Below are 24,081 nucleotides of genomic sequence, written 5' to 3'. Positions count from 1 at the left end.
CTACTACCTCAGGTGCCAGTGAAAAAAAAAAAAAAAACTCAGGTGCCGGTGCCGGTGCCGGTGCCACTTGACTACGATAACGGGTCGGCACTCGGCAGCAGACCAAACAACAGATGAAGAAACAACACAAGCGGCAGTGTGCCACCCCAGTTGATGGAAGACATAATTCTGAGGTAAGTTTTAAGGAGGTTTCCAAAAATTATCATCATTTTAACTACTGGCAAATTGCCAGTGGCAATATGACTGTACATTTAGAGGAGAAGAGATTTTGCCACCAATAGTTGCGAGGAGTCGGCTAACGTTATGAAGCTAGCTATGTAGATTGGGATAATGTGGGGAAACCGGGGCATTGTTGGTTTTTAGTAAGTGTTTAATCAACCCAGTTCATAAGAATTTCATACCAGACTGATGAAACTGATTATCTCAATGTCTATGAAGCTTTTTTATTATTGTAAAGGTCTAAATTATAACGTTAGCCAAGTTACTTAGCCCTAAATTATAACGTTAGCCAAGTTACTTAGCCCTAACTAACCTATATGATCTACAACCCGAATTCCGGAAAAGTTGGGACATTTTTTAAATTTTAATAAAATGAAAACTAAAAGACTTTCAAATCACATGAGCCAATATTTTATTCACAATATAACATAGATAACATAGCAAATGTTAAAACTGAGAAAGTTTACAATTTTATGCACAAAATGAGCTCATTTCAATTTTGATTTCTGCTACAGGTCTCAAAATAGTTGGGACGGGGCATGTTTACCATGGTGTAGCATCTCCTTTTCTTTTCAAAACAGTTTGAAGACGTCTGGGCATTGAGGCTATGAGTTGCTGGAGTTTTGCTGTTGGAATTTGGTCCCATTCTTGCCTTATATAGATTTCCAGCTGCTGAAGAGTTTGCGGTCGTCTTTGACGTATTTTTCGTTTAATGATGCACCAAATGTTCTCTATAGGTGAAAGATCTGGACTGCAGGCAGGCCAGGTTAGCACCCGGACTCTTCTACGACGAAGCCATGCTGTTGTTATAGCTGCAGTATGTGGTTTTGCATTGTCCTGCTGAAATAAACAAGGCCTTCCCTGAAATAGACGTTGTTTGGAGGGAAGCATATGTTGCTCTAAAACCTTTATATACCTTTCAGCATTCACAGAGCCTTCCAAAACATGCAAGCTGCCCATACCGTATGCACTTATGCACCCCCATACCATCAGAGATGCTGGCTTTTGAACTGAACGCTGATAACATGCTGGAAGGTCTCCCTCCTCTTTAGCCCGGAGGACACGGCGTCCGTGATTTCCAACAAGAATGTCAAATTTGGACTCGTCTGACCATAAAACACTATTCCACTTTGAAATAGTCCATTTTAAATGAGCCTTGGCCCACAGGACACGACGGCGCTTCTGGACCATGTTCACATATGGCTTCCTTTTTGCATGATAGAGCTTTAGTTGGCATCTGCTGATGGCACGGCGGATTGTGTTTACCGACAGTGGTTTCTGAAAGTATTCCTGGGCCCATTTAGTAATGTCATTGACACAATCATGCCGATGAGTGATGCAGTGTCGTCTGAGAGCCCGAAGACCACGGGCATCCAATAAAGGTCTCCGGCCTTGTCCGTTACGCACAGAGATTTCTCCAGTTTCTCTGAATCTTTTGATGATGTTATGCACTGTAGATGATGAGATTTGCAAAGCCTTTGCAATTTGACGTTGAGGAACATTGTTTTTAAAGTTTTCCACAATTTTTTTACGCAGTCTTTCACAGATTGGAGAGCCTCTGCCCATCTTTACTTCTGAGAGACTCTGCTTCTCTAAGACAAAGCTTTTATAGCTAATCATGTTACAGACCTGATATCAATTAACTTAATTAATCACTAGATGTTCTCCCAGCTGAATCTTTTCAAAACTGCTTGCTTTTTTAGCCATTTGTTGCCCCCGTGCCAACTTTTTTGAGACCTGTAGCAGGCATTAAATTTTAAATGAGCTAATTAAGTGGATAAAAGTGTAAAATTTCTCAGTTTAAACATTTGCTACGTTATCTATGTTCTATTGTGAATAAAATATTGGCTCATGTGATTTGAAATTCCTTTAGTTTTCATTTTATTAAAATTTAAAAAACATCCCAACTTTTCCGGAATTCGGGTTGTAGCTTATTTTTTTAGTAGCCAGGCTGGTAGTTGATTTTTAAGTAAGTTAAAACACAAGAATGGGGACATGTAGTTTAAGATTCAGCCTAAAACAATATTGAGGAATAATCAGGCTGTCTTATTTTGTATAGGGACAGATAACAATGACAAGGAAGGGAGATATTGCTGACTTTTTTGTAAAGAGGCACAAATCAGGCCCAGATCAGGCCCAGGCAGACCCCACCCCTGAAACCAGCAGCCCTGGCAGCTCTCAACCGGGAGCTAGCCAGGCAAGTCAGTGTGAGCATAGACAAGGACCCAGTCTACCACCACCAGGTCAGAACATACAGGCAGTAAATTGCATCTCCAGTTTATTGAAAAGTGAAGCCTCACACTGTAACAAAAGGTGATTTGACAGATTAAGCCTCATTTTGAATGTTGATTTAGCTTGTAACAATAGATTAATTTCTGTGTGATGTTATTTATTTTATTGCTGTTATATTTATTTTGTGTGTATCCATGTTTGTTTGTTTTTTACAATGCTACTGTTATATAACATTTTGGGCCCTATCTTGCACCCAGAGCAATTGACTTTGTACACTGTTAAATAAACTCTCCCAAGTATTTCACTCACTAATCTCCTTTATGCTTCAGCTTTACTTGCTGAAAATATTTCCACTTGGTAATGCAGATTGTTAATGTAAAGAGGGGGACCCATGTCTTGCTGATGACTATTGTGATCACAGTAGTGTGTGTGTGTGTGCGTGTGCGTGTGTGTGTGTGAGAGAGAGAGACAGGGAGATGCATAATTATTTTTGTTGTTTCTGTAGACATCAATAATGACTGGCCAGACCTGTGGAGTGCTAAACAAACAGAAGACTTCAAATCCAAGAACCCATGGTTGGGATCCAAAAACAAAAAATTGGGTAAGTTTAGGTAGATTGCTAGATTGCTGTGTGTGTGTTCGTGTGTGTGTGTGTGTGTGTGTGTGTGTGTGTGTGTGTGTGTGTGTGTAAAGGACCATACACACGTACAGCTGTGGATACAGGAGTAGTTACATTGTTTGTTTATGCTTCGCAGGATGTCTGGTCTGTAGCAGTGTGAACTCCATTGGGATCAACAAGGAGCAAGGTGTATCGCTCTCAAAAGAATGGATGAACTTTGAAATTCAAGTGTCTGGCCAGGGAAGTAGAACAACAAGTTTGTCAGTCTTGAGAAATAAGGTGAGGAAACATGCGTTGTCCAAGGCCCACACTCAGGCTGTGAAGGTGGCAGAGTAACAGAAAGAAGCTGCCATTGAGAATGCAGTGGAGACTATGAATGAGTCCTACATGAAGGAAACTGAAGCTGTGTTTCGAACAGCCTACCATCTGGCCAAAAAGAACCGACCCTTTTCTGACCATGAGAGCCTCATTGAGCTGCAGGAACTGAATGGTGTAAAAATGGGCTCAATACTTCATTCACGTTACAGTGCAACACAAATAATACAACATGTTGCTAGTGAGATGCAGAGCAAAATCATCAGTAGCATTATAGCATCATCCAGTAAGTTAGCTGTCCTAATTGACGAGGCATCTTCTTTAAGTCACAAAGCTGTCATAACAGTTTCTATTAAAGCATCAATTCAAGAAGAAAGCCCTGAGTTCATATTCCTGGAACTTGTTGAACTGGAAAATCAGAGAGCAGATGGCATAGTACAGGCATTACTCACCTGTTTAACTAATGCTGGCTTTACAGAAGAGTGGCTTCATGAAAACTGGGTAACATTTGTATCTGATGGAGCCAGTGTCATGCTAGGAAAGAAGTCAGGAGTAGCAACCAGACTGACTTCGAGATTCCCAAAGCTTTTTGTATGGCACTGCATGAACCATAGACTTGAACTTGCTGTGTCAGATGCAGTTGATGAGGTAAACTCTGTGAATCACTTTAAAACTTTTATCCAGAAGCTATACTCTCTGTATAGTATGTCAAACAAAAATGAACGTGAACTTGTAAATGCAGCAGCTGAAGTAGGCTCACAACTTCTTCGCATTGGCAGAATCTTGGATGTACGCTGGGTGGCCAGTAGCTTTCGGAGTGTTCGTGCTGTTTGGACATCCTTGGGAGCTCTTGTGCAGCACTTTAAAAATGCTTGCAGTGATGAGATGAGGTCCACCAAAGAGAGGCAGATGTACAGAGGTTTGTTAGACCGTGTTCAAAGTCCAGAATTCATTTGTGACCTTGGCCTCATGTACGACACTCTCCATGAACTAAGTCTCCTGTCACAGGAGCTTCAGTCTCGTTCTATAACTCTCCTCAGAGCAGAGCATCTGCTGAAACGCTCAATCAGAGTGATCCAGTCATTCAAAGAGAGTCCAGGTGAGAAATATAGTGAGGCTTTAGAAGCAAAACAGACTGGGGAGTATCGGTCTATAGCCCTGAAAACAAATGCAAAGCTGAAGCCTATCAATCCAGGCCAGTTCTTACAAAGCCTTGTGAACAATCTGGAGAAACGCTTGTCTTTTGAAGATGAGACCATCATGGACCTCAGCATCCTTGATCAGAGTAAGTGGCCATCAAAGCCCAGCATCCGCCATGGTAAAGAACAAGTTAAGCGACTGTGCAAGCGATTTAACTTGTGCACAGACCAAGCACTGAATGGGATGCGGGACCTACTGGAAGAGCCCAGTAGTGAGCCCAAGGACCTAAAACCACTTATGAACTGTATGAAAACATTCCCTGTCAGTACAGCAGAGTGTGAGAGGAATTTTAGCCTTATGAACAATATAAGCTCAGACAAGAGGGCTGTCCTTCTGATCTCAAACATATCATCCTTGATGATGATTAATATCAACGGCCCACCAACTTCCAAGTTTGATCCTAAAAAATATACAAGGACCTGGTTGAAGAGCCATCGTGCTGCCTCTTCTGTGCGTTCTAGACAGTGCAGTGTGAAAGCTCCTGCAGAAAGCAAATTTGTCTGGAATATACTGTAGTATGAGCAAAGGTCAGAAACCCAGTGCTGGGTTGAGAGAGTATATCACTGTTGATGTGTTGTTAATGCATATATTTTTGTTAATTGTTAACTAAATATTGTTGTAACATATTATTTTGTTGAATGATTTACTGGTAAATGAACATGTTAAAAACAAAGCATTAATTCAAAAAATGATGATATTCAATATTTGTAGCGATATTTATATATATCTAACGAAGTATTCTATGTAAATAGTGTTCAGCTATTGAAAACCAAATAATTTAAATTTTATGACAGTGCACTTTTAAGTTTAGCTGATTGGTTTTGATGTTTGGAAGAGAATGATTTGTGTGTTTTATTTAAGATGAAATATGAACAAGGATGCATTGTCAACATCAGATTTGAAGTATTTTATTTAAATAAATGTGCAAAAAATAATCAAAACACCATGTTTGCCTCATGATAAATACATTTTACATTCATCCAGGCTGCTTGTGTGACCAGTAGTAACTACAAACTGCTCCTAATCAAGTCATGATCATTTTATAATAGTGAGCAAGTAGAAATGACAGATTTTTGGGTAAACTAAATCATAGTCTTACATGTCACGGTTTCTAAAACAGGGCTTTTTTCTACTACTTAAAAAAAAAAAACCTGAAAACTGAGAGTATACCCACTTCTCCAGGGACCACTACACCACTGTGTGGAGGCCAGTAGTTTATAAACTGTACATGACAAAAGGGCTTCGTCTTCTGTGTTCGGACAGCAATAAACCCAAAAGGATCACACCTTGAAAATGTACTAGAGAAGATTTTAGCATTTTTAAATATTTGACTGATAAAAAGCACTCCTAGCTAATAAAGAAAAGTTAAATGAACCTTCATGAAAACAAAGAAAAATCATGTGAGGACAAGGACAATCACAACTCAGCAGTCCCCTCCTCAGCTTATCTTTGATCTATTTTCCATAAACAGTCGCTATGAATGAGCTTTGCAAAATTCTTACTTCTCATTCAATTTAAGACAAGAGCCATTCCCATAAAAATCTCAAAGTATTTATAATTACTCATGCATCAAGGAGCAACGGTTACATAATCCTCGCAGTTGGGAACACACAGATACGTGGGGGACTGACACAGATTGACTAAGAATTATTCAAGCGATGCCATAAAAAAGCTATATATGTCTGCAAACCTGTGACCGTGGTTCTGCATTCAGCTATGATGTACATGTAATTAGATTCGCTGTCCGAAAAATGAGAGTTATTTGTCATTATTTATTCACCTTGTTCCAAAAACTTTTTTTATGCTTTTATATTTTCCATGGAACACAAAAGAGGAATGAACCACCATAAAACCATGGTATATGATTCTTTTTCACATCTTCTGAAACAGTTTTTTTTTTTTTTTACATTTGTAAAAATATAAATGCAACATTTTTAATACATTAAAGTGATCAACAACAACATTTGACAGTTTACTGAGACAGTTTATTACATCCATGGCATTCCGAATAACAGTATTAATGTCTTGCAATAAATAAATAAAAAAATAAAATAAGAAATGTCTTAAAGATCCCAGAATAATAAGGGATTTTAAACATAATTTTACAGCACAGAAGTCAGTTTAAAATAAGTGAAAAGTGGTTAATATTTTAATCTGCTCCCCAGACTTTTATTATGTTCTGAACTGAAATTAGCAACATACAGATGGGACGAAAACACACACACACACACACACAAGTATATATATATATATATATATATATATATATATATATATATATATATATAAATATTGAAATTAGCAACATACAGATGGGACGAAAACACACACACACACACACACAAGTATATATATATATATAAATATTTGACTGAAGTTGTCCTTCAGATTTGGATTTGAGCAGGACAAATTGGTCACAGACTGGTGTAAAAGCATATTATTTGGGGAAGACTGGTGCTCAGCATCCTACTTGATCTGAAGGCCTTAAGTCCTAGAAGCTGATGGTACGATTTGAGTGGATGCAAGCCTGCGATCAGCTAAACAGGGTGGGTTCAGCGCTGTAGCTATGATTGGCAGGATTACGGTGAGGCATCTGTGAAGCATCCATGTTGACAGACAAGCAGAGGAAGGACTTTAGTGCTTAGCGTGCTGAGGTTCAAGGAGGGGAAAACAAGATTGTTGGGCTTCAGAGAAGGCCTGGGAATCAATGGGAGTACAATTATCCATTTCTGTTGCCCCACATTCCCAGAAGGCCATTACAAAAACATTACATGAACCTGAGGCCCTTCTGAAAACATTTTCAAGAAAAAAAAAAAAAAAGTGTGTTGATTTTAAAGAGTGGTTAATATGCCAAGCATTATAACATTTGGCGCATGCTACCATTTTTGAATAGTAATGCTTAAAGGGTTAGTACATCAAAAAATGAAAATTAAGTCATTAATGACTCACCCTCAAGTCGTTCCAAACCCGTAAGACCTCCGTTCATCGGAACACAGTTTAAGATTAAGATTTAATCCGAGAGCTTTCTGTGCCTCCATTGAAACTGTGTGTACGGTATACTGTCCATGGTAAGAAAGGTAATAAAAACATCTTCAAAGTAGGCCATGTGACATCAGAGGGTCAGTTAGAATATTTTGAATAATCGAAAATAAATTTTGGTCCAAAAATAGCAAAAACTACGACTTTATTCAGCATTGTCTTCTCTTCCATGTCTGTTGTGAGAGAGAGTTCAAAACAAAGCAGTTTGTCATATCCGGTTCGCGAACGAATCACTCGATGTAAGCGGATCTTCTTGAACCAGTTCACCAAATCGAACTGAATCGTTTGAAACGGCTTGCGTCTCCAATAAGCATTAATCGACAAATTACTTAAACTGTTAACTTTTTTAACATGGCTGACGCTCCCTCTGAGTTAAATCTGTGTCAATCTGCTTCACGCTGAATCATGCATGTGCATTATCATCAGCTCCTTGGTTCTCGAATCGGACGTGTCCGAAAGAAACGGTTCTTGACTTGAGAATGAGTCAATCTTTCGTTCTTTATCTGGCTCGGCTCGGTGTTCCTCTTCAGTTCTCTCTTCACAGCAGTTCAGTCAGTGTACTGTTTGAGTTCATGAATTACTCCGGGATATTGGTTTGTTTGAACTCAGAGGGAGTGTCAGCCACATTAAAAAAGTTAACAGCTTAAGTCATTTGTGGATTCATTCTTATTGGAGACGCGAACCATTTCAAGCGATTCTGTTCGATTTGGTGAACTGGTTCAAGAAGATCCGGTTACATCGAGTGATTCGTTTGCAAACCAAACCAATCACTAAACTGCAGTGTTTTAAGCTCTCTCACAACAGACCCAGAAGAGAAGACAATGCTGAATAAAGTCATAGATTTTGCTATTTTTGGACCAAAATGTATTTTCGATGCTTCAAAAAATTCTAACTGACCCTCAGATGTCACATGGACTACTTTGAAGATGTTTTTCTTACCTTTCTGGACATGGACAGTATACCGCACATAGGTTTTCAATGGAGGGACAGAAAGGTCTCGGACTAAATCTAAAATATCTTAAACTGTGTTCGGAAGATGAACTGAGGTCTTACGGGTTTGGAACGACATGAGGGTGAGTCATTAATGACATAATTTTCATTTTTCGATTAACTAACCTTTTAAGAGTATGCAGACAAATGCTGGACAAGCTCATCTTGTACTCTAGTGCAAATAGTAAACACTTTTATTAAAGCATGAGGCTCGTGCAAATTAAAAGTATGATTCTGAAATCCAGTTCAATTTGACTACTAATTTACTAATTCAATATTCCTTCACCTGGGTGTTCCTAGAGGAGATTGAAATCATTAGTTCAAGGTAATTGCTCATGAATTATAAAATCACCATAGTTAAATAAAATGCTGCTGGAAGATTGAAAGCAAACATTTTATAGCACATTGTGTACATGATTTATGGTAACAGACTACATTAGTGGTACTGATCAAGCATTTTAATTGAGACAACACATTTCAGTATTTCGTAGCACTTTACTAAAAGGTTTCATTTGTATTATGTAGTATGTTATATGATTTACAGGAACTATTGAAACTGAAATGCAATGATAACATAATATTAGGAAGGTGCATGGATATAAATCAGCAATTTTACCACTGAACATAGAAAAGCACATATCTGAAATGCATTACAGCAATTAACTCAACTAACTCAAATAAGTCAAAAAAAAAAAAAAGGCCCAATCCATATAGATTTTTGACAGGTGTTTTACCCATATTTTAAATTATGTATTGCTTCATGATAAGTTTAGCTATCTGTGAACATACTGGCAATTCTGGCAGGGCATTACGCAATTTATTTATTGTTTTTTTCTGTACAGATTTTTTATCTTTTTACAAAAAAAAAAAAAAAAAAAAAACAATAACTCACTTTCCTTTTCCTTTTCCTTTTCCATTTCCGTTCGCACAAGCATGAAACAAACATCTTTGTGATGATAGATCTTTTGCATTGTCTTTCCTGTTGCATCTTCATTAACACAACATCAGTCTCACATGAGCAGGAAATTACAGTGTCTCTTCACCAGCACACCAGCACTTCAGTTGACATGCTATCTCATACACCATGTTTCTTTTTGAGAGGCTCAATTTGGATCAGCATTGTAGCTCCTTGCTGTGATTTCTGCTAAAGACAGCAAAACCAGGGCAAGACAAAATGACTAAAGAACAAAATTACACAGAATGAATTTTAGAGAAAATTGAGCTTCTGCTGAAGCAAATAAATAAAACATACATTTCTTTTTGGACACTGCACAAAAAATCTAATTAAAATAAATAAATAAATAAACGAAGAAACAATGACAGTACGGAAAACATCCATAGGAAACCATCTCCATATAATGGGCATGAGTCATGCATGAAACAACATTTTTACGTATGGGAGATTATGTTTCAATCCAGCATGGTTTGTGCAAAAAAACTGTGTGTGTGTATCTGCACATTTCTGTGCTGAAAATTGCATTAGAACCAGAAGCAATCATCAGGCAAAGTACAACCCATAAGCCTCCAGAAATGACAATGCTTCAATCTACAGGAGCATTTAAAAAAATAAAAAATAAAAAAACATTCCATGGTAATAGTAATGTTTGAAATTGTTGCATGCTGAAATGTTTCAATCTACAAATAATAATAATAATTAGTATTATTATTATTAATAACTAATTAACGAATTAACAAATTCTCTAGTCTTTTACTTGGCCTATTTTAAAAGGAAACTGAAAGTATTATTTCAAAATAGTTTTATAAAAACAACTTGTTTAATAATATAGATATGTAGACAGACAGACAGACAGATAGATAGGATTAATGATTGGCAATAAAAGAAAAAGTAAAAAATGATTAATGTTTGACAGTACTCAATCTCGCAGGGGTCATTCATGTTGTGGTGTTTCTAATTTCTAGTATTTACTGATGTTTATGCTGCTGTTATCGCTCCAAATAATGATGGCACTTCCTAGAGGATGTAACTGGATAAGTAACTGGATTTTATTAGTTATAAAAAAGTGAAATGATATTGCTTTAAAAAAAACAGATATTGTATAACAGATATGATTTCCATTCTTTAAAACTGTGTGTATTTTTTTTTTTACACATTTTTTTTTTGTTTTTGTTTTTGTTTTTACAGCAATCTCTACACTGTATGTGGAGGACATGAAAATGCACTGCATGCAAGGAAAAACTAACTGTTTGCACTCCAGCTGCCCACAGTCACTGCTCAAGTACAAATTTAATGGGACAGTGCAGTCAGATCTTTGCAGTCTGTCTTTTAACATTGCAATATGCATTGTGAGATTTCTTTAAAGTGACATATTATACCCTTGAAATAGTCTTTAGCATTACATGCACCAACTGCTGGGAAATGTAATTAATTAACAATAAAGTACATGACATCAGAAAACATGTTTACACATTATTCCCTGGTTCACCCAATGTGACTTTGGCTGTTCTGTGACTATGATGTAAGGCCTGTTGTTAAACGGCTTGAAACACTCAATGAGTGAAACATAAACCTGTGTTTTTAATTTGTATTTATTTATGTATGTATGTATGTATGTATGTATGTATGTATTTACGGTCATAACAAGGGCTGAGATGCAAGGAGTCAGTAATGCAACTCTTGCCATTTATCAAACGACATTGTTACTGTGGCTGCCTATCGCTAGGTGCAGTGTTGTGAAAACAAATAAAAAATAAATACAAAAAATGTAGTAATAAATACAGCATGAGGTCTAAACCAACACAGAACCCATCAGCTTGTCAAAGGAACCGGTGCTGGTAAGAAAATGCAATAGTTGTCTGTTGAACCAAAAATATATATTTATAATGCTACAGGATGAATCCACAGAAAAACATAAGATTATTGTTCACTATATGAGGGTGATCCCATCTGTATATATGTGCACAAAGTGTTCATTTTGTACAGTGCAAAATAAAATGTGATTAAATGTATCATTTAATTCATTTCATTTTAGGAATATTAAATTCTATAGATCTCAAAGGACTTATAAACAGTTATACATCAATACAATGTTGTATGTAGGTTTCAGATGCTTATAAATACTAATGAGATCACATTTACCACATATACAAGAGGAGTTTTTTGCCATTACATGGGATAGAACAGTAAATAACATGTTGAATTATTCACACAAAACAGCAACATAATACGCTCTTAAGAAAACAGTTAGAAAAGATAGTCAAATGTTTATGGTATTCGTATAACATTTGCACAATAAAATATATTTCTGGAAGTATTTCTAAAAGTAGTTTGCTTCAACAAGGACATGGATAGAGTTTCACAAACGAAAACTTTGCCCCTGGACAAATATCCATATGCAGGTTTTAGGTAAAACATAAATCTCCAAACTCACACTGACCTACATTAAATTATATTTAGCTCTTGTGAAATGAGAACAGCATCGCTGCATTGACGTCAACATCAGGGTTTCCTTTCTAATTCTCTTTGCTTCAGTTGTTAGTTTAGCCCAATGAAATCTAAAGGGAATTGAGACGAAAACAAATTAGTCGTGTTTTTGCACAAAAAACAGCCTGCAGCTCCTGCAGAGGGGCCTTTTCGGTGTCTCTTTGTTATGCTCATTTCTCTACCAGTTTAAAACTGCTAATTTACCAAAAATATACTAATTAAAACAATTTTCCTCAACAATCCGAGAAGATGAAGCCACTTTGGATGTCATTTGAAGTATATGAATGCACTCGTATGAAGCACAGTTAGCCATGTTTACGGTAATTTCCCTTGGGTTATCCAGTAACCAACAGGTGTCTAGTTGCTATGGTGACTGCTGGCAGTTACCAGCCCAAAAGCATGGCTAACTGTGTTTCTCACAGCATCCGAGAACTTGGCTATGAGCAGCACATTTTATTCGTTTGAATGGATGAAGTATGCAATTGGAATACTTTATAAACCACTTTATTTGCTTCTAGGGGCCCTGCTGAAACCCAAATTAGGCATTGTCCACTGTCCAAATTGATTATATTCTACTGAACACTTGATTTTAAGGATAAACACAAACAGGAACAAACCCCTAAACCATTCAGTGTGTAATTATCTCCATTAGCTCTTGGCATATAGCCTGAGCAAGTAAAGCAATATATTTTAAATTTTGCATTACGTAGCATGTCCTACATTACCTCAGCCGCATGGCCGAAATAGGTCCAGCATAACAATATCTTGAATATAACTGGATATTTCATAAAATTAAAGTACAGTCATTAAAGGTCTACTGGACATCTAAAACTTATTTGAATTGCTTATACAATGTATATCCATTTCACATATTCACTTAAACAAATAAACTTGATGTAAGAAATATGTTAGTCATACAGAAACAAATAATAGATTTTTGTGTGAATGTTTTAAAGTGAATGTATGTTAAATACACAATAATCAGGCTTATATGTGTATCATCAAAAGAAGAAAAGAAAATATAAAAAATGAATGAATAAATCAATGCATTTATGGATGAATTAACATAATAAGAAAAAAGTAAAAAAAAAAAAAATAATAATAATAATAATAATAATAATAAAGTAAATTAAATTAAATTACAAATGAACATATTTATGCTTATAAGTGCATTTTGAAAATATGATTATTTAAACATAAGGAAATAATTGATAATAACTAAGAGCAGGAATCATACCTGATTCTTAACTGAAATCATTTATGTATCACATTACATTTATTAGTTTCCAATAAAACTGTGTGTGTGTGTGTGTGTGTGTGTGTGTGTGTGTGTATATTTATATATATATACAATCAAAAAAAATCAGAGACGCAAACAACACTGTACAACAGTGACAGACCTGCTTAGATGCATGTAATGCAAAACATTTCATTAATCTGCTTAAAAAGACCCACACACAAAGCCAAATAATTCAGCAAGGGCAAAAAGCAAAAAGCAAAAAAATAACATATTATAAGGGTGTTTAAACAAATCTGCAATACATATCAAACAAAAATTTGATCATCTCCAGGCCAGGCGGCAAACCAGCATCGTTACAGGGGCTTAAATGACTCCCAACCTGCAAAGTTATCGCACTTTAACGTTTCCCCACGGCTCAAGGAGTTCTATTAAATACCGTGATTAAACTAATCAACAGACTCATTGGTGCCTGTCAGATATCATCGCTGCCTTCTCAATTAGCCAAAGCTTCTTGAAGTCAATTGCAAATGCCGTCAGTTGCATGCCATCTCCCTCCCTGGTCCTTTCTACTGCCCCCCTCCCCCCAAAAAATCAAATAAAAAATAGGATAAGTGAAATAATCAGTGGGGAAATGAAACATCGTAGTGTCCCCTGACAGCCCTCCAAAACACATTACGCTGATTAAGAGGCATCATTTGCGATTTGTAGATATGGAAAATGCAACTGATTTTTTCGTCTTACTTTTGAGCCACCAAAACTAGTAATGCAGCCCTCACTGCTCAACTATCTTTTGGTTCAGAGCGCACATTAGCTCATAGCCAAAAACAATATCAGCTAATGGTACGAGGAATGAGCATGTATTAAAATGTAGATAATTTTGGTGATGGGGCTGGGAACATTCTTTACCATATTGCACAGAAATGCATCCTAAACTTGCCATAGCAACAATTGCGGTATTTTGACAACCTTAGAAAAATGACACCCCTGGCGTTATACCCTTTTGTTGCAGATATCCTTGACGCAGATGGATGAAAATGAAGTTTTCTTGCTGTAGAGCCAGGAGTGAAGTTTTATTCATGCCTGCTAATCCAGATTTTCTTGAATTAAGAAACAAGCAACATAAAATCCAAAACATGAAAATAAGTTTACAGAGTTAAGCATACAAATTAAATAAGAAAGCACAGTCACCTGACAATCAACCCTTGCACATTATTAATTACATTAACATCCCTCAGCAGCACATCAGTATGTAACAATATGACAAGGTCGGTCCTCTCATAATATCCCCTGGGTGGCTTTACAACATTGTGTCTGACCCCTTTCAGCTTATAAAGACAAGTTGTCAGGTTACCCAACTTTTTCACGCCCCCTCATCCTCAGATGCAGCCTTCATCTTCCACAGCTATAAAAAGATCCACATCAGGCTCAAAGTGGAATAGGACCCTTGAGCCTAGTGAGGCACTGGGTACAAAGCAGACCTCTTTATCATTGAGCAGAGGGCCAGGTCAGCTTCCCTCCCAACACTCGACACAGCAATTTAAAATCCACCGGCAGATGCAGCTGTACCAATATTTAAGTCCGTCATGGTACAGAGGGCAAATGGTGAAGTTCTTTTAAAGCACCTCTAAAGATCAAAGTAACATTAAAATAACCCATTGATCCAAGGGCTTCTAAACAACTAGCAATCTCCAAAAGCATTTTCCGATTGTTTGATGCAAACCCTCATTTTGAAGTCATCTGCTTGTATATTGCTAGAATGCTTTAATTTCACCTGTTTGTAATAGTAGTTTTCCTCTATTATTAGCAGAGCAGAATAGTAATTATCGATTTCTTGTTGTTTTCCACACAATAAGAATAGTTAACCCTATTTAGCACTGTATTGTGTGTGCCACTCTCCTGTTTGAAGAATATGTGAGCAAAACCAATATATACAATCTACCTGAGTTGAGAGGTCACCGACTACCAGGCTTAGTGTATTGATTTGAGCTATTGAATGAACTTCTGTGAACTTACAGTGGGTTTGCAATTGCTGGTTACCTGGTGAAGGCTGTAATCAAGCTGGTTTTAATTTCCAACAAATATCTATAAGAACTGGACATCATATTTATTGATGACAGAAACATATTTTGGTCAATATAGTGCAAGAAGTGCAAAGCAATCAAAACAATGAAAACGATAAGGGTAAGAGAATTTGCGAATGCTTGTATAAAAATAGGTGTTACATTAAAATATCAGTATTACACAACATAATTATTACTTCAATTATTATTTATGAATTTTGATATAACATATTAAAAATACATATTAAGAATGAATACACATATTCATTTTTAATATATAATATATATTCTAATGTTAGCAGGGAAGATCCTGTGGCCTTTCATCTTCCAAAAAAGTGCAGACAGCATACAAAGACACTTTATCTTTGAAATCACTAAATAATGCAAAGTTTCTCTTCGACATTGGGGTGTGCCACTGCTGAAAAAAGCAACTTGTACAATGCAAGCTACAGTAAGTGATCTGAAACTACAAACAAAATGTTCTTACAGAGAATCATGAGACATGACACATATAATATTTATGAGCAGTGAAAAAATGTTGAAAATATATGGCAGAGAGTATACCAATAAATACAGTACTTACTTACAGACTAAAGCAGAGAAATTGTCCTGCTCAATTGGACGCGCTGCTGTATAGTGTTTCTGTCAGAAGGTTTTTTTTTTTTTTTTCGTTCTTGTATGTGAAACCCCTCCCTGACCCCGTTAAATTCACTATATCTGTATGATTATATCCCTGAAAATGTATTTGGGTGCGATTAACCTGTACACTTAGATTTATGTGTATTCAATTATTGACTTAAAAAAATAGATTTTGCATTGCCAGTTTTATATCACAACTCGTGCTTTCATCCAAGTTCCGCAAGCTCTGTTTATTTATTATAATTCTTAGTTATTTCTGTAATTCCATGTGGTTCTGAAATTAAAATGTAACATAGTTTGGCACACCCCTCTGAAGGTTTTGGATTTTTTTTTTCTTTAAGTTGGTGTATATTGTGCCAAGGCACACACTCCAGTTTGATTCAGTTTAACAGGAAAATGCTTCTACTGCATTTATAGAAAGACCAAGATTTAAAACTGGCTCTGTGTTGTCTGTTTCTCAAGAACTTCGAGGTAGTCCGGCTCTATTTGAAGTTTTGCCTTTAGTTCCAAATATTCATTTCTGTTAGGCTCCAGAAAAACAGTATTTGGTGCTGTACCATATAGCAAAGTCTCTCGTATTCCTTCAGGATGTAAGAACTGTCGTCTGATGTCGAAGTTTTGTTGGTATGTGTACGGGACAGGGCCAGTGTACTTATATTCAAACCTGCTGCCCGATGTTGATAAGGATTTATCCGGCTCCAGGATCCCTCTGAAGAAGTGTTCCGCATCCTGAATGGGGGATGGGTGCTCACGAGGCTCAATGGTGCTCACTGTGTAATTGGGGCTCCTCAAGGTGACCTCCTGGTCCTGCTCAGCAATACTCCTGTAGGTGACCTTGAGTTCATGAAGATCGGGGTAGTCCTCCACAGCATTCCCTTCCCGGGACCTGTAGATCGGGTTTTTGCACATGTGACCTAACGGATGTGGGATGTACTCATAAACGTGACCCGCTGGAGCCTTGACCTTGGGGACAGAGCGATTGCTATAGAGATTGTAGTGCAGGTTGAAGGAGCTCACGTCTGAATTGTTTGTGCTGGTACGGTCACTCTGAGACTTTTTACGCCTCTTCATCACAACCACAAATAGGCCGGCTGCCACAAAGACAGACATTATGAAAACAAGAAGGAGGCTGAGAATGAGGACAGATAAAGGAACATTACTGGAAGGGGTGTTAAACCTCTGGGGTGTCTCCGTGGTGGCGATTCTCTCTGCTGAAGGCTCCTCAGAAGGAACCACGGTGGAAACAATGATGTCAGAGTAATCTGGACATAACTGCTCAGAAGGGATGACCCGCATATCCTGTCCTGCAAGCTGCTTGGGAGTCACACATTTGACATCGTTGACCACTGTTCCAGTGTTCAGCTGCTCCAACCAGATCTTCATGCCAACCACATCACAGGAGCAATCCCAAGGGTTCTCGAACAGGTCAATCTGAACCAGCGATTTCAGCTGGTCCAGAACTCCACTCACAGGCAGGTTTTGAAAGTGGTTGCTGCGAAGGTTGAGGCGGGAGAGAGACAGATTAGAAAATATGTCTCCTGGCAATGTTTTTAAAAGATTGTTATTGAGGAAAAGTAGCTGAAGGTTGGGCACAAAGCGGAAGGTGCCACCTACAATCTCTCGAATCTTATTATATTCTAAATACAAGTACTGCAGACTTTTTAGCCCAAAAAACATATCTGATGTGAGTCTGTCAATTAAATTGCCATTCAAGTACAGCCTTCGTAGGTTAATTAAATCCCCAAAGGCTCTGTCATGTATGAGTGCTATCCGATTGTTTCCCAGGTGCAATAAATCCAGTCCCTCAGATTCCACAAAGTCAGATCTACGTACGACAGGGATGTAATTCCCTGTGAGGTACATCTTTTTAGGATTGTATGGCTTGGGCTTCAGATCTGATATGTTTTCTATCTTCCTTTCCTGGCAGTTGACATTTAGCCCCAGGTCAGAGATTTGCAGATTGCATGTACAGGTGGTTGGGCAGTCCAAAGGCACAGGAGATTTGGTCTGAAAAGCAATGATGGGCCCGTAGTTGTAGGGGATTGCTGGGATTCGAGAAGTAGGCTTGGACTTGGTTTTGCTGGATTGGCGAGTGCCTTTGGTTGGCCTAGATGAGGATCGCAGGACAGCTGAAGATGTGGCTGATGATGTCACGGCCACTGGTGTGGTCTGGAAATAGCTGCTGGTGCTGAGTGGGGGTGGAGGGCGCATCTCATACTCTGATATGGCCCTTCTGGGACACAGCTCCTGCTTTGAGACCTCGTCCAGATCCCTGCCATGGAGCCTGAAAGGAGTCTCACAAACCACCTCCCCCACCAGAGCTGTGTAGGCGATGCTCTCCAGCCAAGCCTTAAGCGCAATAAGCTCACAAGAACAATTCCAAGGATTTTCCTCAAGCTGTAATTCCACTACTTTATCCATATGCTCCAAAATGCCAATATAAGGGAACATTTTTAAGCGATTGCCCCTAAGATCCAGGTGTGTCAAGGGCACATTTCGGAAAATGTTTGTGGGCAGAGAGGACAACAAGTTGTCATTGAGAATCAGCACAGTCAGTTGATGAAGCCTGCTCAAAGAATTAGGTTCAATAGTGCTAATAAAATTATAGTCTATCTGAAGATATTCAAGGCTCTCAAGTCCAACAAAAGTGTCATCCCTAATAATGTCTATTTTGTTATTGTTCAGATGTAATCTCTTTAATCCCTGGAGTCCATTGAATGCCCCGGTCTCCACCTCAGATAAGTCATTATTACCTAAATGCAAAATGGTAACTCCTGTATAGTTGATGAAGTCATTGACAGATAGTTTTTTTAGCAAATTACCTGTCAGCAAAAGATGGTATATAGAAAAATGCACTGGGCTTATTTCCGACAGTCTCACAATGCCCCTGTTCTCACAACTGACCGTCAGAATGCCTTCCTTCTCCTCGCAAGTGCACAGATTCTTACAGATCTCTCCATAATTGTCATACATCTCAATCAGACTCAGAGATGTGGCAACCAGCAATAATATTTTCAGTATCCAGATATGCATTTTCTTGTGCAGGAATGACCCAGCTCACGGTAGTGCAGTTGTAGTTTGGGGTGTCATCTAGAAAAGGAAAAGACGTGATGAATGTCTGTTGCATGAACATGCACTCTCTACATCTGAAAACTACATATGTTGGACCATTATGTTATGGGAATATTTTTAAAGTTAAAATGTGCAGGATACTTCCCATTTATGAAAAGCAAATTGTTCCCAATCAATGCAAAAGCAGATACTGATATAAATAAGCAATGTGCACTGTTCTTTAGCCTAAACTTTGCATTGCAAGGGGTCTTAAATGGATTAAATATAATTTGTAGTTCTGTCTGTGTTTAAAAATATCAGAATATTCTCACACCAAACTTTATCAATGCCACCTAGCAAATGCATTTATTTATTCAATACTATACATCATGTGTATTATGTAATTATCATGATATTTCAAATACAACCACATTTGATCACGGCACTCATAGGCATTTCTAAAGACAAAAAAAAAAAGAGAAAACGTTCTTGCTCATTTAAAATTTAAAGTTACATCGATTGGCAAAAAAAATAAAATAAAATACTCTTCATACGCAATTTGCGAATGTATTTCCAAGATATAAACCGGAGGCATTTCCACTCAAAGATAGGCTACAACACGTAAAGCCAGCTGCTCGTGCACTGAACAAATCGACACATCTCTATTGTTTCCAACTTGAACATCTGCCGCTTAACGAGACAGATGACCACATACACATATAATTTTTAACTATATTTACACAAATCGTTTTAAAATATATTAAAAGTCATTTTTGTTTCAAACCAGAGACCCTAGCCATACCCCTATGCATTTTTTTTCGTACTCACCCCACATATCCGACTACTCCAGTTTTTATAAACTCTTAACGAGTATCGAAGTTAAACCTCGGAGTGCACGACACATATACGTTTCACAAAGGTGTTTATGTTGAATTTCTCTATTTGATGCTGTATGAGACAGTCACAGCTCATCTCTCAGGCGAGAAAGACGCGAGTTGATTAAAAGCAAAACGCGACGTCATCTATTATATCCCGATTCTATCTTTATGGAAACAATACTATATTAAAACATTTTGTTGTGTAGAAGCATTTGTATTCATGCGAATCACCCCCCACCCCATAAACACACAATTAGACGCGCGCGCACACATACACACACACACACACACACACACACACACACACACACATGTAGATACAACACTTAAGTCTTATACGCTACAATATGATCCACAGTCTACACTGGTCATGTTGACTGTGTAGAAATTGAATACAAACAATAAATAAGTAAACAACAATTTATCTAAACCGATTCATCACAAAACAGCTCATTCATCGCGGACCCAAGCCGGTCTTTCCAAAGCAACGCGTAATGCCTCATAACTGAGGCTCATAAATTTAGTGCCGCGAGCTTGTGAAGCACATATGAAGTTGTGAAACGCATTCATAACCGAATAGTTCACAAGTCGACACAATTGTTCAAGAGGCAGTTGTCATTACCAGCGCAATAACTGCGTTTCAGCACCACGGACAGCTCCAGCCGTAGCAAAACAGGGCTTCGTTTGCGATTGCTTGCTTTGCTTTGGAAGACAATCCATGTTTCTTACCCGCTTAAACGTGGTCAATTCGAAAGCATCATGAGCACGGCAAATCCATAACCTTGAAGACACCGGTTCCTCTTTAGCTCGACTGTATAATAGTCCGTGAAATGGTTCGTGATTAGCTCGGGTATCACAAACTCTCCTGGAAACGTGACTGTCAGCGGGCTGAAAAAAAAAAGGAACAGCGTATAAGTTTAGGAATTTATCTTGATGTGCATCGCCATTCCCTGGCAAAATCCAACCAGTGCAATGTCCATTTTAAACAAAATGTATCCACAGGCAAGGCAGTCTATCCTTTATTCTCAGAAACGGACGGGCAAAGTAGGCATCCCCAAGACGCTTGAGAGTGGTACGGCTGGTATCGCGTTGTATATTGCCGGATGTACATGTGATTCCTTCGCTGATATCTGGTTCCTCCAATGAAGTGTTGTCCGTTTTATTTTATTTTTTATGTTTTTATTATTATTATTATTATTCTTTTGGCAAGAGGTTCCCTTAAATCCGTCTTTGGAGATGTGTTGCCATCTTAACTAGTGGTTCAACTAGTGTAACTTGGATTTCCATTGGTTCACTGTTGCTGTACTGTCGTCAGATCAATTGTGAATTTGGGGCAGGGTACAATATTCATGAGAGGACTTCAAATAAGAACATCATGGACAATATGTTGCTCGCACACTGCCCACTCTATCTTATTTTACGCAACAGCATAATTGAAGGGTGATGGCCATGGTAAGACAATCGGAGAGAGAGAGAGAGAGAGGAGGAAGAAAGAAAAGGCAGAGAGAGAGAGAGAGAGAGAGAGAGAGACCCATAGAGGGCAGTGTAATTCGGTAAAATAAGCTATTTTTCCTTTTTGTATGCAATATAGGACACATTTAACGAATATCCTATAGTTCAGTTCTATTTTGCATAATTAATTTTATATTGTATACCTGTTCACTGTTATCCCACCGGTCACTATTGTGACGATCAACATGTTTTCTCATTCTATGACCAGACTCAACAAAACTAAATATATGTCAATGCATATATAAATACTAGACAGACTAAAGATCATGTGTACCAAAAATCTTTGTCATATATTTATGTTTATATATTATTCTAAAGGTGCAAACAGTAAATAAACTGCTTTGGTCATGTGACAATTTGCACTAATCATGTGAAACGGCACATATTTAATTGAGACCCTTTATTTTTTTTTTTCATATTTGCAGGAAGTACACTAAAACATCAGTCAGTAAGGTTTTTAGAGCTTTATAGAAGAAAACCTTTTTTTTTACGGTCACTATTGTGACCAGTGGGATTAAACGGGTTAAGGCAAATCAGCAATTATTGTGAGGTTGCATGGGGCGAGGTTTTACTTCTAATTCCTGTACTTTCTTTAGGAGACAGATGCGAAAAATGTTAGACAAGATTTAATCTTAAATTCATTATTTGTCACCTGCAGTCCGATATAGTGTTCTTTGTTGGATAAAAACACACATAATGTGACCCCTAGAAGTATGGCAACTGAAGTCACACCTATGTATGAATGTCAGTGTTTTAATTTACAAAATATGAAAGAGGAAAAATTAATTAATTAATTAATAGTTTTGGGTGCTAAAACAATAAATAATATTGACTTGTCACAATTTAAACATCCTTCACATATAGTTAGCTAAAACTAAAAGCATTAACTGAAATAAAATATTTTATAAAGTTGAATAAATTGTAGCTTAATGTACAACAATAATAATAATAATAATGACAAAAGCACACAACAAAAGAAAGCAGAATTAATAATAAAACCAATAATAATAATATTAACAAAGAAAGGTAATTTTCACAAAATTGTTAGGTTTTAACTGATAAAAATATAGACACTGGTGGAACATCTTTGCAATGTAATATCAAATGCCATTTGTAAAAAACAAAACAACAACAACAACAACAACAAAACAAAGCAAAGCACAATGTAATATTGTGCCAGGAACATGTGGCAGGAACATAATTAATGTCATGAGTCAATGTAAGAGCACCTGACTTTGACTGGCTTTCACTGAGCAAAAATGCCTCATTTACACCTTAAAGGAACACTCCACTTTTCTTTTCTTTTTCTTTGTTGAAAATAAGCTTATTTTTCAACTCCCCTAGATTTAAAAAAGTTTAGTTTTGCTGTTTTCGAATCCATTCAGCCAATATCCGGGTCTGGCGGTAGCATTTTTAGCTTAGCATAGCATAGATCATTGAATCTGATTGGACCGCTAGCATCTATCTAAAAATGACAAAAGAGTTTATTTATTTTTCCCATTTAAAACTTGACTCTTCTGTAGGTACCGCGTGTGCTAAGACTGACAGAAAATAAAAAGTTGAGATTTTCTTGGCCAATATGGCCAGGAAATATATTCTCATTCTGGCTTAATAATCAAGGAACTGCCATACAATGGGTGAAGCAGGCGCAGTGATATTACCCAGCTAGTTTGTGTAGTTGCAACAATAGCAGAGTTGCTGGGGACTAGTTTCAGGTGCTGCGTAACATCACTGTTCCTGCAGCACCCATTGTATGGCAGCAAAGTTCCTTTATTATTACGCCGGAATGAGAGTATACAGTATATAGTATACTGGCACAAATTTAGCCTTTATCTCATCTTTCCTTAATGTATTGGTGTTAAACATGGTGTCATGTTCATGGGAATTTGCATGAAAATTATATGCAGATGAGGTTATGCATAGTAAAACTAGTCGTTGTAAACTCCATATATGGTGATTTTGGGGAGGAGTCGAGGTGGAGATCTTCCCCTGACAGGAATCTATACAGAGATTTTTGCACATGTTCTGACGTACACTTTTGTGCATATATGCTAAATCTAGCTTTTATTCCTACATAGACTTTTAGGATGAAATCTACGAAGAGTTTTGTAAATGAGACCCCAGATGTTTTCAAAAACACATCACCCTACTTAACTGCCGGCCTTAGATTTATAAGGGCTCAGCTCCAATTACACCTCAAGAGCTACTGAGCACTCAGAGTGTAATAGAATTTACTCTAGCATGCTAAAGCTCTCATGTCCAAGGAATCTCCTCCTTTGTCCTCTTTTGTATGCTAATTTGTAATGTCCACCTCTCTTCCCATTCCAGTGAGGAAAGTAAGTGAGTGTGACATCTACAACATCTTTAGTAAGGCATTGAAATTATGCATTAAATTATTTAAGTCACATGCTGAATGTCTAAAAAGCACTAACTGTGGGAAGTCGTGGCCTAATGGTTAGAGAGTCGGACTCCCAATCGAAAGGTTGTGAGTTCTAGTCCCGGGCCGGCAGGAATTGTGGGTGGAGGGAGTGCATGTACAGTTCTCTCTCCACCTTCAATACCACGACTTAGGTGCCCTTGAGCAAGGCATCGAACCCCCAACTGCTCCCCGGGCGCCGCAGCATAAATGGCTGCCCACTGCTCCG

At 37.6% G+C, this 24,081-nt stretch overlaps 1 protein-coding gene across 1 annotated transcript; it reads right to left on the bottom strand.

The window, feature by feature from the left end:
• Nucleotides 1-13,936: 13,936 nt before the first annotated feature.
• Nucleotides 13,937-21,058, bottom strand: LOC132142391 (SLIT and NTRK-like protein 5). Its single transcript, XM_059552206.1, has 2 exons — nucleotides 20,654-21,058; nucleotides 13,937-19,085 (listed from the first exon to the last, which is right to left on the bottom strand). The coding sequence occupies exon 2, from the start codon at nucleotides 19,026-19,028 to the stop codon at nucleotides 16,425-16,427; it is 2,604 nt and encodes an 867-aa protein (XP_059408189.1). The 5' UTR covers nucleotides 19,029-19,085; nucleotides 20,654-21,058; the 3' UTR covers nucleotides 13,937-16,424.
• Nucleotides 21,059-24,081: the final 3,023 nt, after the last annotated feature.

This window comes from Carassius carassius, chromosome 6, assembly GCF_963082965.1.
Source record: "Carassius carassius chromosome 6, fCarCar2.1, whole genome shotgun sequence".
Classification (NCBI taxonomy): Eukaryota; Metazoa; Chordata; class Actinopteri; order Cypriniformes; family Cyprinidae; genus Carassius; species Carassius carassius.
Note: the sequence above shows the minus strand (reverse complement) of the source record. Positions and strands in the feature narration are given on the sequence as shown.

Bases quoted from the DNA above. Each gene is read 5' to 3' on its own strand.
- LOC132142391 (XM_059552206.1), bottom strand. From the start codon at position 19,028: ATGCATATCTGGATACTGAAAATATTATTGCTGGTTGCCACATCTCTG.